The sequence below is a fragment of the Camellia sinensis genome, chromosome 9 (assembly GCF_055761805.1).
Source record: "Camellia sinensis isolate YWXY chromosome 9, ASM5576180v1, whole genome shotgun sequence".
Lineage (NCBI taxonomy): Eukaryota > Viridiplantae > Streptophyta > Magnoliopsida > Ericales > Theaceae > Camellia > Camellia sinensis.
Window position 1 is genome coordinate 66,872,081 of NC_138969.1, and position 16,595 is coordinate 66,888,675.

General features: G+C 37.1%; 2 protein-coding genes across 2 annotated transcripts; one reads left to right on the forward strand and one right to left on the reverse strand.

The window, feature by feature from the left end:
* The first annotated feature begins 9,102 nt into the window (after window positions 1-9,102).
* LOC145799512 (protein FAR-RED IMPAIRED RESPONSE 1-like) lies at window positions 9,103-13,795 on the forward strand. The gene is made up of 10 exons (XM_082889104.1): window positions 9,103-9,191; window positions 9,875-9,929; window positions 10,014-10,073; window positions 11,118-12,310; window positions 12,400-12,429; window positions 12,574-12,661; window positions 12,734-12,968; window positions 13,214-13,349; window positions 13,449-13,680; window positions 13,775-13,795. The coding sequence occupies exons 1-10, from the start codon at window positions 9,103-9,105 to the stop codon at window positions 13,793-13,795; spliced, it is 2,139 nt and encodes a 712-aa protein (XP_082745230.1).
* Window positions 13,796-15,715: 1,920 nt separating this feature from the next.
* LOC145799513 (uncharacterized) lies at window positions 15,716-16,271 on the reverse strand. The gene is made up of 2 exons (XM_082889105.1): window positions 15,981-16,271; window positions 15,716-15,892 (listed from the first exon to the last, which is right to left on the reverse strand). The coding sequence occupies exons 1-2, from the start codon at window positions 16,269-16,271 to the stop codon at window positions 15,716-15,718; spliced, it is 468 nt and encodes a 155-aa protein (XP_082745231.1).
* Window positions 16,272-16,595: the final 324 nt, after the last annotated feature.

Sequence of the window (16,595 nt, forward strand, 5' to 3'; positions counted from 1 at the left end):
CAGAACTGATTATTAATTGGTTTGCCAAAACATTATGGTATTAGCAGAGCTAGTGGTAGTGATGGAGAATAGATGAATTCGAAAAGAATATGGCATATGAAGACTTTAGGATAAAATCAAAATGTTCATCTAGAAATAACTTGAGTAAGAGGAAAGTTCCATTTGGTGAAATGCGTCCAGTGTGTGGACTACAGCCTAAAACTGTTACCAATCAGATTTTAAGATGTTTTGGCACAGTGAAGGTTCGGTTTGTTAAGTCACCAATTTTTCCAAAAGCCTAAGTTGTTAGGAAATGAGTCCAACAATGTATATCAAGCTGTCTAACACCCTCCCTCACGTGCACCCCCATTTTGCACATGGAGAGACAAACAGAGAACCAAACAGAAGGAGAAGCAGACAACCAAACAGAGAAAAAGAAATCAAACAAGGACCGAATACCAAATGTCAATAAAGAGACTTGAACTCAAGACCTCTTTTAACCAGAGCTCTCATACCATGTTAAGTCACCAATTTTCCCAAAAGCCTAAGCTATTAGGAAATGGACCCAACAATGTATATCAAGTTGTCTAACAAGTTATCAGGTGAAATACCTTTTGAACTAGGAATGCTTAGTGGTAACCGTGCACTAAACTTGTCTCACAATCATTTGACTGGACCAATCCCAAAAACTTTCTCAAAATTTGGTATTCAGCCCCCGTTTGATTTCATCTTCTCTGTTTGGTTGTCTGCTTCTCCTTCTGTTTGGTTCTCTATTTGTCTCTACACGTGCAACATGGGATTGCACGTAAGGAAGGGTGTTAGACAGCTTGATATACATTGTTGGGCCCATTCCCTAATAGCTTAAGATTTTGGAAAATTGCTGACTCAACATAGTATCAGAGCTCTGGTTGAAAGAGGTCTTAAGTTCAAGTCTCTCTATTGACATCTGGTATTCGGTCCCCGTTTGATTTCTTCTTCTCTGTTTCTCCTTCTGTTTAGTTCTTTGTTTGTTTCTCCACGTGCAAAATGGAGTTGCACATAAGGGAGGGTGTATAGACAACCTAATATACATTGTTGGGCCCATTCACTAATAGCTTAGGCTTTTGGGAAAATTGGTGACTTATCATGGTTGTTATATTGCCATTTCGGATCAGACTTGAAAATGTCTTGAACATTGAGTTTGCAAGTTGGTAGAAGAATATTGGGGATTTGATCAAGGGACCAGAAAGGGTAGAAATTATGGATCTGTTGGCTTGTATCTGCTAGTTTATTTGGAAAATCAGAAATTATTCAGTATTCAACAACATATGTAGAGAGTTTGACCAGATTGCTCCCTAGGCTGTAGAGTACTAGCAAGAGTATGTTCATGAAAATAGCAGTCATAATGGGAGGAAGGCACACACATGCAGAGGTGGGGATTCAATCATGGCAGCCACGACAACTGGGCCTAATTGTTTTCACTTTATGACCCTAGCCTCTTGTCGCTTTCTAGGCTAGGTCTATTTGTTTTCCCCGTCGTGAGGTTTTTGGCCTGTCCAACCATGTCTATGTCTACATGAGCCTTTTGGACAATTTCTTGAACTTCATTGTATATTCTTTTGGTAATTAAACACTAACCCAAAGAAAAGGTTCAAAGGGGTCTAGTGCTAAGAAATACAATCAATTTGGGGTTATTATTGTTAATACTTTGTGAGTTGCTACTAACATTTGGAGTTGCTCTTTGTCTTATTTCAAGAGATTGAAGCTTGGAAGTGTTTGGGTAAGCAGGGGGTTGCTTGGTTGACTAGGTTGTTTAGCAAGATTTTATTGACTAGGAACATGCCAAATGAGTGGAGGAAGAGTATTTTAGTGCCAATCTATAAGACTAAAGGAGATGTTCAGAATTGCAACTATAGAGGAATCAAGCTAATGTATTATACAATGAAAGTGTGGGAAAGGGTGATGGAACGTCGATTACGAGATATAATAGAGGTGTCAGAGAATCAATTTGGATTTATGCCTGGTAGGTCAACAATGGAAGCGATCTATCTTTTGAGGAGAGTAATAGAAAAGTACAGAGAAAAGAAAAGAGACATTCATTTGGTGTTTATCGATCTTAAGAAAGCATATGACAAAGTGTTGCGTGATATAATCTGGTGGGTGTTAGAGAAGAAAGGGGTAACGAAAGGTTATATTAATGTGATTAGGGACATGCATGAAGGGGTGATGACTACTATTAGATCGCCTGATGGAGAGACAAATGAATTTCCAATTACTGTAGGGTTATACCAAGGATCTACCTTAAGTTCTCATCTTTTTGCTTTAGTTATGGATGAGTTGACAAAAAATATTCCGGATGATGTGCCATGGTATATACTTTTTACAGATGATATCGTGTTAGTAGATGAGGCTAGAAAAGGAGTTAATACAAAGTTGGAGATTTGGAGAGAAACACTTGAATTTAAAAGAATTCGGATGAGCAGAACTAAAACAAAATACACAGAGTGTAAATTTAGTAACAATAACAATGAAAGCAGAGGAGAAGTGAAGATTGAGAACTAAGAACTAGGGGTGTTCGCGGATCGGTTTTGTGCGGTTTACGGTTCGGTTTTGACCCGCCCGCATCTATGCGGTTTGGGAAAAAGTCAACCCGCAACCGCCCGCAGTGCGGTTTGCGGTTTGTGCGGATAGGGTTTGCAAATGTGCGGGCGGTTGCGGGCGGTTTGCGGTTTACACTTTTTTCTTTAAAAATTAATTTTTGAGTTTTTTTTTCCCAGCGAATTTAGGCATCAGATTCATTTTATATATTTGTGATAACAATTTTTTGATGAGTTTACAAATAAAAATTGAATATCAATGCATTAAATGAAAGTACCCAAAACAAAGAGACCCTACACTAGCATTTTTGCCATGAAAAAAATGTATATCAATGCATTAAAGGTTGTACTCAATTAGAATTGCCAGTTCAGTAATCAATAATCAAACTATAAGTTCCATCGACCATTAGAAGGAAAATTTTATTAGGAAAAAGTGGATGAATCACCAATGAAAATCATATAAGAAACCAAGTTTAGGACTTGATAATTCTACGGCATTAAGAAAGTTGAGAAATACTTAAAAATAAGGATCCTAGTGTCATAGAGAATATAATGGTGCTCCTGTAAAAGTTACAAAGTTGATATATAAAAAATAATAATAATAATAATAATTAAAGTGCGGGCGGTTTTTGCGGGTTGCGGGTTTAAACCGCGACCCGCCCACAACCCGCAAATTTGTCATATTTCAAACCGCATCCGCCCGCATTATGTTTGCGAAACCGCCCATTTATATGCGGGTTGGGCGGATTGGGCGGTTTGAGCGGTTCGGATAAACCGTTGCCCACCCCTACTAAGAACTATCTAAGAGTGAACGTTTTCATTATTTAGGGTCGATTATCACAATGGCAGGGGAGATTGATGCGGATGTAGTTTATAGAATTAAGGCGAGGTGACTTAAGTGGAGAAGTGCGTCTGGAGTACTGTACAATAAACGAGTACCCAATAGAATAAAAGGAAAGTTCTATAGAATAACTATTAGACCAGTGATGTTATATGGGACGGAGTGTTGGGCAACCAAGAAACAACATGTAAATAAAATAAGTATTACTGAGATGAGGATGCTAAGATAGATGTGTGGCAAGACTAGAAAAGACAAAATTAGGAATGCGTTTATTCAAGAATGAGTAAGAATAGCACCGATAGAAGATAAGTCAAGAGAGAATAGATTGAGATGGTTCGGTCATATTCAACGGAGACTAACAAAGGCAGTAGTAAAGAGATGTGATGTAGTAACGATAGAAGGAAGTGTTAGGGGACGGGGTATACCTAGATTGACGTTGGCTAGCGCAATAAATAGAGATATGAACCTACTAAATTTGACTAACAAAATAACCTTTGATAGAGCCGCATAGAGAAGAAGGATTCATGTAGCTGATCCCATTTGATGAGACTTAAGGCTTAATTTGGTTTGGCTTGGTTTGGTAATGAGAAGTGATTTCATCATAAAATTTTGGATAAATTACAAATATGACCCCTTTAAAATACAAATTGCCCATGTGATTCAAAAAATTACATCTTGCTCCTTAAAGTTTATAATTTCATAACAAATAGCCCCTTTTATTAATAAATCATCAAGTCAATTAACAATTTTTAATAATGTTAGAAATATATTTCAATTAATAATTCAAATAATTTTATTATTGTATAGAAAAGCAATTAAGAATTTTATTTTTTTAGTTAATTTTGTTAAATAAAAAATTATGACAAGGGGGTTTTGTAATTTTCCAAATCATAGGAAGCAATTCGTATTTTAAGAAAACCTTAGGGGATGTAAATTTACCCTAAAATTTTCCTATCTATTGGCCCAAAAAAAAAAAGAAAGGACAAAACTGAGGTAGCTATTGGTTATGGGATTTTAATGTTGTGATTACTGTTATTGGTTAAATTTTGATGTGGAAGCTTTCTATAGCCCATAAACCCATAAATCTATGTCCTACTAATGGGATTTTTTGCAAAATTGGCACTATTATAGGATTTTTCTTTTCCAATCTTATTGATTGTTTTGTTTCGTTTCGTTTTTTCTCTTTGTATTTCTTTATTTGTTTTTCATGTTTTCAAAAAGTAAAAATAATAATGAGAAGTTTGAAACAAAATTGTTATCATTTTTTTTGTAAATTCAATTTTTCAGAATTCAAAATTTAATTTTAAATTGTTTTCTAAAATGGGTTGTTTTCAAAAAATGTTTTTAGAAATTTATTTTGGTGAGTTTTCATTTTCTTGTTTTCTGAGAACAGAATAGTTTTCAAGAACAAAATCAAATGCAACTTCCTAAATAAACAATTAGGTAACGTTTGGTTTAATTTTCAAAACTCAATTAAGTTTTCAAATCATGATTTGAATCAAAATTTATAACCAAACAAATTTTTAAAATACAATTCAAAATTACTTTCAAAACTTCTTTCTTCTCTTTTTTTTTTTTATTATTAATCAATCAATCAATCGCTTTTCTCTCTCATCTCTCCTCTCTCCTCTCACATTCTCACATTCTATACATCAATCAATCAAAAAAAAAGTACAAATCATCCCAAAACTATTTTTAAAACTCATAACCAAACAAATTTTCTCTTTTCAAATCATAATTCAAAAACTTAAAACTCAAAACATAACTCCACACTCAACTCATAATTCTAAAACTAAACCACACACAGCCTTAATTATTAAAATCATAAACAATTAATTTTTTTTACTACATATGTTTTCCTTTTTCTTTTCTCTTTCTGTTCCTACCAAGAAAATCATGCACCCTAGCTATGAGCTAACAAGTCGAATTCATTTATTTGCTCAAAATTCATGTATCCCAACACAAAATGTAGTAAAAAAAATGTACTCAGTTTAGTGCCCTTTTGATGGGATTTAAGAGGGGTAATTGGGTACAAACCTAATCTTTGGCATAATAAATCTTTTTACCTTCAAATAATGTTTGTATATGTCACAGTGAACGCAAAAAAAGAAACGGAAAAAGATAAAAAGAAACAACATGATGTAGAGATTGTATATGATGCATAAATTATTGAAAAGGGGGAAGCCAAAATTTCAAGCATACCTCTCTTTATGTAAACAATTAAGGGAAAGACAACTGCTGCTGCAGGCTTCAAGATGGAGATGGAGACATCAATATACATTCTATATCTTTTTAAGAACAGGGAAAACATTCTTTTCTTGGTTTAATGTATCTGGCACAATGTTTGATTATTTTCTTCTAGGGATGGAAAGGTGGCAAAGAACATATACTAGCTCCTCTTTTCTCTTTTCCTTTTCCTTTTCCTCTTCCTTTTCGTTTTGATATTGACTTCTTTTCTTCAGAAAAATGTTATACACACTGCTTCATTCAATGCATTTCATATATTATACGCACAAGGTAATTAGAGTCTGAGACTCCCCAACTGAAATACTTGTATATCATAATGATGATAATGATAAGAACTTAGAAGGCAAATGGGTTGTCCACTAACTTAAAGAACCTTACAGTCCTTGCATGCAGATGCAGTTTCGCGGATAACAGCTCAAAGGCAGAGTTAGTAGTGCTTTTTAAAATATAATTCAATATAATAAGGATCCTCTTCACATTGTCCAGTCTTGCACATAATATAATTGATCTTTCAGTTTCATTTGGCCAATCAATAAATCTCAAGGATCCTCTTCACATCTTCCAGTCTTGCACATAATATAATTGATCTTTCAGTTACATTTGGCCAATCAATAAATCTCAAACCCAACATGTCAGCTACTTGATCTTGAATATTTTTAATGTCTGGTTGCCAAGACACTATAGCCATCAGAATCTCATCAAAAGCTTGTCCAATTTAGCATTTTTTGCCAATTTCTCTTAGCAAAGTTGTCTTTCCAACACCACCCCATACCATATATTCTGATGAAGTTGATCGTGGTTCAACATTACGAAATTTGTGGTCTCACAAGTCACGAGCCTTTCTGTTAGAATTTACCATTCACACTCACCTACTACACTCCACCTACCACCAATTTACCCTCACCTACTCCTCACCTACTACCCAAACCCTCTCCTATATAATGCCACTCTGATTTGTAATACAAAACAACAATCTTGTAATCAATCAATCAATAATACATAAATTCTTACATGGTATCAGAGCAAGGTTAAAGATCTTGGTGTTCATCGCCTTCCGGCGGGCGGCAACCTTGCCTTGACCGCCCGCCGGAGCTCAACCAATTCAAACCTCCACAATTGCCTATGTCATTCACTGAATCACTATCTTTACCTCTTTACTACCAGCTACAAGATCTTCTAGTGTGTTGACACCAATATCACCCCTCCGGAGAATGACCGGTCTGAACTCGAAGATGCATGATCTTTGTTGTTTGCCATGCTATCAAATTGACTCAGTCTATTGTTATTTTTGGATTAAGTACAAGTTTTTTTTGTTGCTCTCAATAATTTGACATATGTGCATCTAGGACCTCATGAAACAACTATCTTATGATCTGATAAAGCATCACATCCAGCAACCCTTGCTTGGGAAGGAATGGCTATTAAGAATTTCAAAACTTAACAGTCAAAAATACTTGACTAAATGAACAACCATCCATTGAAGATATAACTTCTGTTCCTGCAAACTGAATTCTATGGAATTCTTGAAAATTTTAATTATATCTTTAGTCCACTTCAAATGAAATGTGGGGCTAAGTCATACAAAGTGAAATCAGTGGCATATCCAAATTGTAGTGGATGAATAGAATTACAAAAGAAAGACATAAAAAATTTAAATATATAAATAAATAAAGAGTTATAAATTCAGTGACCTGCTTATTGATATAAGTAAAAATGTAGTAGTAATTACGGTGTATAATACGCTTTCGTGATGAATATTGTTGGGTATATCTGCACTTATGAGGCATTGGACAGCAGCGGATTGGTATCAAATAATCTAAAAAAAGGTACAACAACAAAAAGGTGTATAATCATAACATAAATAAACCCTACTACAACGTAATCATGGCTTAAGAGCAAAATTACAAAAGCTTCAATAAATTATGTTAAATGCGGTGCCTCATTGACAAACACTTCTTCCATACATCTCTCATCAGAAAACCATTGTCATTACCTTACAACAAGCATATAAAAGTAGGGCAAAACTCACAGGAAAAGACTCTCATTCAGTCTCTTGGCTTCAAGCTCATGTATTCACTCCAAACACAAAACCATTGCCGTATGAGGGAAGATTGCTAGAAGGTCCATTATTCCTCACTGGTGAGCGGAATGGATTCAGTGTCACAGGTTGAGTAATATGCAGTCCAGCACTCCGAAGAACTTGTTTAGCATTTGCACATGAAAGTTCGGACTGATCAGTGAAGAAAGCAGGAACACCCATGGAATTGATTAAGTTGAGGGCTCCACCCCAACTTGCATTTTTCTCTAATCCACAGTTGAGGATAGGTAAGTGGCTTCCTCCTGATAAAGTCCCCTCAAAAGATTCACCCTTACTCTGCTACTTATCCCTGAAGTTGTCCCCGACAAATTCATTGGAACTCCAGGGCCCACCATTACTATCTGTATATTGCTCATCCCATTAAGTAGATGACCGATCTCAGAAAATGCTGCCATCTAATCCAACTCCCCTTCAGGCCCAAGGTAGTGAAGAATCACCTCTTTGCCTTTGAGCAAAAGGTTCTTTGAACTGATATTGAGTGCTGTTAATATGTAATAGATTGTCAAGGGGTGGGAAAGAATGTCTGCAACAGGGCTTGACATTGGCAGCGATCGAAGGTTATAGTACTCTGACCAACCAGAGAGAAGGATCGGACTCGATATGCCATCCCCTAAATGATTATGAAAAGGTGAATCTCGAGGGTACTCATCGTCATCCAGCCCACCCCATGAATCCCAAAGTCCACCATTAACAGGAAGCATACCGCAAGGGATGTGGGAAAAGCAACTGCACTTCCTCCTCCACATCGGTGGATATCCAATGACTCAAGCCATTTACATGGCTGAAAAGCTGAACAAGGGAAGACAAAGAATTTCATTGCCAACTCTTCTTCTCGTTCCATCATTGCCTTGTAAAGGCCACACATGCCTTTATGTGTTTCCTTCCAGTGCTGCTTCTGGCAAAGAGCACTGCAATAAACCACCGCACAACACCAGTTGCAACAGACAGATTGTTCTCCGTGAACTTCTTTCTCACACATTTCACAATGCCTCAATCCAACACTAGAGCTCACTTTCACATCTACAAAGGTCTCCTCCTTGGGTGGTTCCGCATACTTGGCGGGGGTTGAGTTAGCCGTTGAGATGGCCTTTTCCTCGTATCCCTGACCAGGTGGGTGTGAGACTGTCACTGCAACAAGATCATTACCCTTGGACATTTTAGGAGGCCATTGCACATCAACTGTTTCAATGAATGGTTCAAAATAAACCACTCTCGACCACTTTGGACCAGCACCATTCTCTTGCTGAAGCAACGGGTGCACCAAAGAAATGGCCTTCATGGCCGCATACACAAACCGAAGCTCTTCAAGGGTGGGAGTTCTAAACTGAAGTCCACCAGATTAAGAACAACGTGCAACGTCAATGACAGGAAAACGATCAGTACCTGACACTTCCAACGACAAGGACCTAATCATCTTCTTATTCGATGGAAACATCAATGACTCAAGCTCGTAAGTCACTCTCAAGAGCTCGACATTTGGAACCCGAATCGTCTCTCTACAACGGGTCATTCTATTTACACACCACTTTCCCTCTCAAGGCAAACCATTAATTAATTTATTTTTTATTACAATTTCAACCTTAAGTGAAATGATTATAGAGGACAAGTTATGACACACTCCATTTGTGTATTTACCATAAAGGACAAGAATCAATATAATATAATTTATCATTTTCAAACTTGTTCCTTACGTATCTTCTCTGTCAAGAATCCAAAAATCCTAAAACCAAAATCAAAAACCCTTCAACAAATAATCAAAAATATAGTATTATTGAAGATTTTGATTGGATTCAACGAAGGATGCATTTGACAATTCTCATTCGGAAGAATGGAGCAATGAAAAGGTTTATTTTTTTTGTTGTTTTTGTCTTCGTTTTCGTGTATGAGTGGTAAATCGTTGTTCGGTTAACCAGAGATGAATAATATATCATTGTTCGACAAACTACAATCGAACAACTTACATATGTTCAACAGACTACAATCGAACATATTCCATTTGTTCGACTATCTAAAACCGAACAAATGCAATGTGTTCGGATTACTACGGTCGAACTATTTCATTTAATTCAACTCTGCACTTCCAAACAGTTATAATTTTTTTTTTTTTTAGAACTGTGCATCTGTGGAATGCAGTAATGTTGGATCTGGGGGTCTTGTTGACTACACGAATCAATTTATTACTAATGAGGTAGTCTCATGTCGAAAATTAATATTTTTTTCTTTTTGTTTTCGAATGTCTAATGTTTAATGACTTTGTTGAGCACCAACACAGTGTTCACCGCTTGAAACTGAGAATGGAGGGGGGAAGATGGACGAAGGTGGGCGTGTGGGGGTGTGTAAGTGAGTGAGGGTAAATATGGGAGTTTGTGTGTATATTGTTGTGGATGGGTGTGTGAGTAAGGACAAATATATAAATTTATGGTGTGATGAGCAAAATATATATTTACTAAATTATTAAAGGTGTGCTTTTAGAAGTGGTTTGCCTTGAGATAATTTATGGTGTGTAAATAGAGGCACCCCTCTACAACCCGTCATCCTGGGGTCATTCTATGTACGCACCACTTTCCCTCTCAAGGCAAACCATTAATTAATTTATTTTTTATTACAATTTTAACCTTAAATGAAATGACTATAAAGGACAAATTATGATACACTCCATTTGTGTATTTACCATAAAGGACAAGAATCAATATAATATAAATCATCAATTTCAAACTTGTTCCTTACGTATCTTCTCTGTCAAGAATCTAAAAACCCTAAAACCAAAATCAAAAACCCTTCAACAAATAATAAAAAATATAGTATTATTGAAGATTTTGATTGGGTTCAATGAAGGATGCATCTGACAATTCTCATTCGGAACAATGGAGCAATGAAAAGGTTTTTTTTTTTTTGTTGTTTTCGTCTTCGTTTTCGTTTATGAGTGGTAAATCGTTGTTCGGTTAACCAGAGGTGAATGGTATGTCATTGTTCGACAAACTACAATCGAACATATTAGATCTGTTCAACAGACTACAATCGAACAAAGTACATTTGTTCAACAGACTACAATCGAACAAAGTATATTTGTTCAATAGACTACAATTGAACAACTTACATCGGTCCAATAGACTACAATCGAACAAGTGCAATTTGTTTAGATTACTACGGTCGAACTTTTTTATTTAATTCAACTCTGTACTGCCGAACAGTTATAAATTTTTTTTTTTTTTTTTTTCAGAACTGTTCATCCGTGGAATGCAGTAATGTTGGATCTGGGGGTCTTTTTGACTACACGAGTCAATTTATTACTAATGAGGTAGTCTCATGTCGAAAATTAGTATTTCTTTCTTTTTGTTTTCGAATATTTAATGACTTTGTTGAATTTGACTTGTAGGTTTTCAAGAGCAAAGAAGAATTGCTCGGTTGGGTACGGGACGTTGGAAGGAAAAATGGGTTTGTGATTGTCATCAAGACATCGGACTATGGTGGTGGCCATAGGACACCAAGGATATTTCTTGCCTGTGAGAGAAGTGGTCAATACAGAGCTCATAAGAAATTAAAAGGAGATGATTCAAGCAAAAAAATTGTGAAGATAACGGGTACAAAGAAATGCGGGTGTCCCTTTGAGTTGAGGGCTCGTAAGTTGATGGCTAATGATGATTGGATGGTAGATGTAGCATGTGGAATGCATAACCATGCTCCTGCAAAACATTTTGAAGGGCATTCATTTGCGGGGAGATTATCTGAGGAGGAAAAATCATTATTAGTGGATATGTCCAAAAGCATGGTCAAACCGAAAGAGATTTTGGTTACATTGAAACGAAAGGATGCTTTGAATGTAACCACTATGAAAACCATTTACAATGTACGTCATAGGAATAATGTTATTGAGAAAGCTGGGAGATCACAAATGCAAAATTTGTTGGGTGAGTTAAAAAAGCATAATTACATTGAGCGACATAGGTGTGACAACAACACAATGACTGTCACAGACTTGTTTTGGGCACATCCTGTCAGTTTAGATTTGCTCCGTTCATTTCCAAAGGTGTTGATCATGGACTGCACATATAAGACAAATCAATATCGTTTTCCTCTTCTTGAGATAGTTGGTGTGACATCCACTGATATGTCATTCTCCGTAGCCTTTGCATATCTCCAATTTGAGTGGATTGATAACTACATTTGGGTGTTAACTACATTGCGTAGTCTCTTGGATGACATTGCTATTCCTGAGGTGATTGTCACAGACATGGAGCTTGCTTTGATGAATGCTATTGACAGGGTATTTTCTACATCTCGACATTTATTATGCCGATGGCATATTAGTATAAATGTACTAGCAAAATGCAAGAAAATGTTCAAGAGTAAGGACGAATGGGACAAGTTTATCTCTTTATGGAATTTCTTAGTACTCTCCTCAACTGAGCTTGAATACAATGAACACCTTGCTAGGCTACTTGCAGATTTTGATACATATCCTGAGGCAGTGCAATATGTGTCACAAAGTTGGTTAATTCCATATAAGGATGAGTTTGTTGCCGTATGGGTAGATAGTTGTATGCACTTCGGGAATGTTACAACCAACAGGTAATATATATTTGTCTACCTTACACTATTAAGTATTATGATTTTGATTATTTAAACTTCATTATGCTAATTATTTCCATTGTACACAGGGCTGAAAGTGCACATGCAAAACTGAAACGGTAACTTGGTTCTAACCAAGTAAATTTTGAGTGTTCTTGGACCAAGATCCATAGTTTGCTTGAGTTGCAGCATGTTGATATTAAGGCATCGTTTGAGAAGAGTTTAACCGTTGTACAACACTAGTTCAAACCATCCCATTTTAGAGAGCTCCGAGGCAATATCTCTATTACTGCATTAGATCATGTCTTAGCGGAGAGTAAGCGAGCAAATGATGTTGGCATTGATGCTTCAGTATGTGGATGTGTTGTTCGATGAACACACGGGTTACCGTGTGCCCATGAGATTGCGGATTACATCCGGCAGGGTCGTCCAATACCACTTGATAGCATTAACCCACACTGGAGGACTCTTGAGGTAGTACAAAAGTTGAAGAATGATAAAGTGGAATTGAGTTGTGAACCAAAGTTTGATCTCATACTTAAGCGATTCAATGCATCTGATTACACTACGCAGTTGGAAATTCTGCATAAGTTAGGAGAGATTGCAGATCCGCAAAGTAGTTTTCTCATTGAGCCGGATGTGAAGCCCAACCCTCGAGGTAAGGGACATAAGAAGATAGATGTATCTACGCGTCGAGACCCATGTGCAATTGAGCTAGTTTAGTCTGGACATGATAGCCACTCACCTATGGGTACCCAAATCCTCACACAAGATTCTGTCAAAGTACATAAAAAACGGCCTGCCAAAGAGCAGGTACATGTAATTATTTTTTACTTACATTTTTGTTTATGATAAATTACGTGTTTTGTTGTTCATGTGTTGATGTCTTCCCTGTTGAATAAGTATATCGGACGCGTATAAATACGACTTATTCATATGTTGATGCCCTCCCAGTTGGATTGAAGCCGTACATACGTCTCATCAAGGATGTAGATGCCGATGGCAATTGTGGGTTTAGGGCCATTGCTGGGTTGATGGGGTTTACAGAGGCTGAATGAGGTCAAGTCAGGCGTGATCTCCTACAGGAATTGCACACACACATAAACCATTACACTCATCTATATGGTTCACATGACAGGATTAAAGAACTGACTCATATTCTATCATACTTTGAACCCAATCCAGGGTATCATCGTTGGATGACTATGCCAGACATGGGTCATCTTACTGCATCTTGTTATAATGTGGTATTGTACCACTTATCTGCACAACAATGCCTTACTTTCCTCCCCCTACGATCAGTGCCAATATCACAACTTCAACGGTGTGAGATTGCTATTAGGTTTGTTAATGGGAATCATTTTGTCCAGGTATAGCATTGTAGTTTGTGTAATACATTTATCATTTTGTACTGCACCGCTCTCATACTTAAAGCTTTGTCAATGTCGGTATTCATGTTACCAGGTCATCCAATTCCACCGATAGCTACCAATTGGTGCAAGTTTCATCATTCTTGTGCGGCTGGATGGGATACTGCATATAGTTGCCGAATTAAGCATTTTAAACAAGTTGTTCATTCAGGGGTAGCTACTAGAGAGACATTTGATTGTATTAACCTTGACGAGTAATGATGGATGTGAGTTAAGTTGAATTGTAGTTATGCAATTTAAATAGTTACCGATAAATTTTGGTGGATTACCATTTAAATAGTTGAGTTGGATTAAGCTTTGAGTTAATTTAATGCACATGGTAGTACTTGTTCATTGCGGTGTAGCAAATGCATTGGCATAATACTTCCTGTTGATTACCAAAAATTCAAACCACGAATACTTGTTCATTACAAAATATTAGTAGAGTAATTCTTGTTTATCAGAAAACAACAAAAATATCAAAAGAGTACTTCTTCTCCATTACATAATAACAAAACAAGATTACCTCAAAACCAACTACCTATCATGTACTAGTCTCCTACGATTGTATGTTCGAAATGGAATAGAACTAGGTCCAGCCTCATCGATTTGTTGACCCTGAAGAACACGTGACATCCTTTCAATGGCCTCATATAACCTATCTGGCTCACGAACACTAGCATCATGGCCCGCCTCGATGATAGGATGCGCAATCCGTAGTGCATGATCAATACGCTACATTAAGAACAAATACAATTGTAATTAGCATATGCCATCCTAAAAAAAAAAAAGTAAACGATGTGTACGCAATATTGTCATACCTCAGCGTCCTACACATCAAATCTACTATCCTGTGCACGTGGGTCAAAACCAGACCGATGTGTAGGGTTCTGGATATATAAGTGTGTGATGTTTGTATACCATTGCATGTAACCATCAACACAATCAGCCGGACATCTGACTGGGGTATTCCTCCTCCAAGCAAATAAAACATGATTATCCCAACTCTCTTATATCTGATCAAGATACTGATACATCACTCTATATCGGCCTGCTATGACACCTCTAACAGCACGAACAGGGTCGAGTGGCGCAGGTGGGATGGTTTGGACCCTACCAAACTGTCTAAGAACCCTTTAAGGATGATAAGGTTCAACTACATCCAAACACTTCAAACAGCCGCTGTAGAATGTGATCTCATGACATGGGTGATGTTGACGGCAATCTCGATATGGATCCCAAGTAACCTAAAAGAGAAACACAAATGAAATCTTGATGAGTGACATGGAATGAGAACACTTAATTGAACTGATATTAATTGTTATACCTCATCAAATGCCAATCTGTCAAGCTCCTCCCGTAACGCCTGTAGGTGTGATACCGTTGAACCAGCTTCCCGACGAGGAGTCCATCGATGCATGTTTGGCAATTGTATAGTATATTCCATGTTTTGGTGAGGTCTAAATGGCCGGAAATGCTCATAAATCCATGCCTCCAACAATGTCATGTAACCAGCCATCTATTGAACAGTTGATCTCGTGCCAAATCCCAACTGTCTATATAAATATGCCAATGCAGCTGCACCCCAAGCATATGTATGAATATCAGTCACATCCATCAACAACTTCAAGTACACAACAGGAACTCTCGTCCCACTCTTGTCGCTGAACTGTGTACATCCCAATAGAAATAGCAAATACGCTTTGGCGGCACAAGCTATGGACTCCTCGGTGTCTGAATCTTTGCAACCACTGAATTTGCTCCGTAACCACTCCAACTTTATTGATTGTCCCCTAGCAGATGATAGCTCCTCAATTGCTTCAGCATCATCAACTCCCAATACAGCTACCACAAGTGCATGTGCCTGTTGATTTGTCAAAGTTGCAGCACTAATTGATCTGCCTGTGATAGGGATCCCCAAGATGGTACCCACATCATCCAATGTCATTGTCATCTCACCAACTGTCAAATGAAAAGTATTTGTCTCTGGTTGCCATCACTCAATAAATGCAGAAATGGAAATCCTATTCACGAACTGATATGTGCAATGGACCAAAGAAGATAGGCCTGACTGCTGCACAATGTCTCTAAACCTTCTACTATCGGTTCGTGACCACCACCGCCACTCAAGAATCTTGGACGCATGATTATAACACCTTAAGGGATTCATCTCCTGCAAGGTAATTAATAATTAACATAAAAAATGTGGTTCAATAAATAATTAAATGAATGAAACCTTAACTGTAAAAAATATATACTACCATCTGATCCCATATAGCTGCTGCAATATGTGCCTTGAAGCTCTTCAGTACTGATGGATCTGATGGCCACCAAGGAAACGGACGAATGAGTACCTCCTCAACCTGATCAACATCAGCAGCATCATCATCATCCCCTGAAGCATTATCAATCACATCCTCTTCCAAGATTTGAGTTGCTTCCTCCAACACAATATCCTGACCCCGACCTCGACCTCGGGCACAAACATGATTTGTTAATGCACAACGTTGTCTCTCTGAGGCAATGGGTGGAATACGCGAAGGGTCATCCATTTCTAAAAAATGAAACAGAAATCAATAAAGTTAATAGAAGTAACAATAAAGGTAGCAGAGGTAATGAACTTAAAGAGCTACAAATGAACAAAAAGAAACCAAGTTTAACATAGATGAAGAAAGGGGAGATATATGCATATATAAAAATATATGAAAGGATTTTGGATATTGCAACACCTTATACAAACCAACAAAAATTCCTATTGTTTAAGCCAATCACCTATTGTTGGTATTCTTGTGAGTGTATATACTTTTTATCTTAATTCCTATTGTTTAAGAAATTTGTTTTTTTGGGTTGTGCAGAGATTGACTGATTCGAAGAAG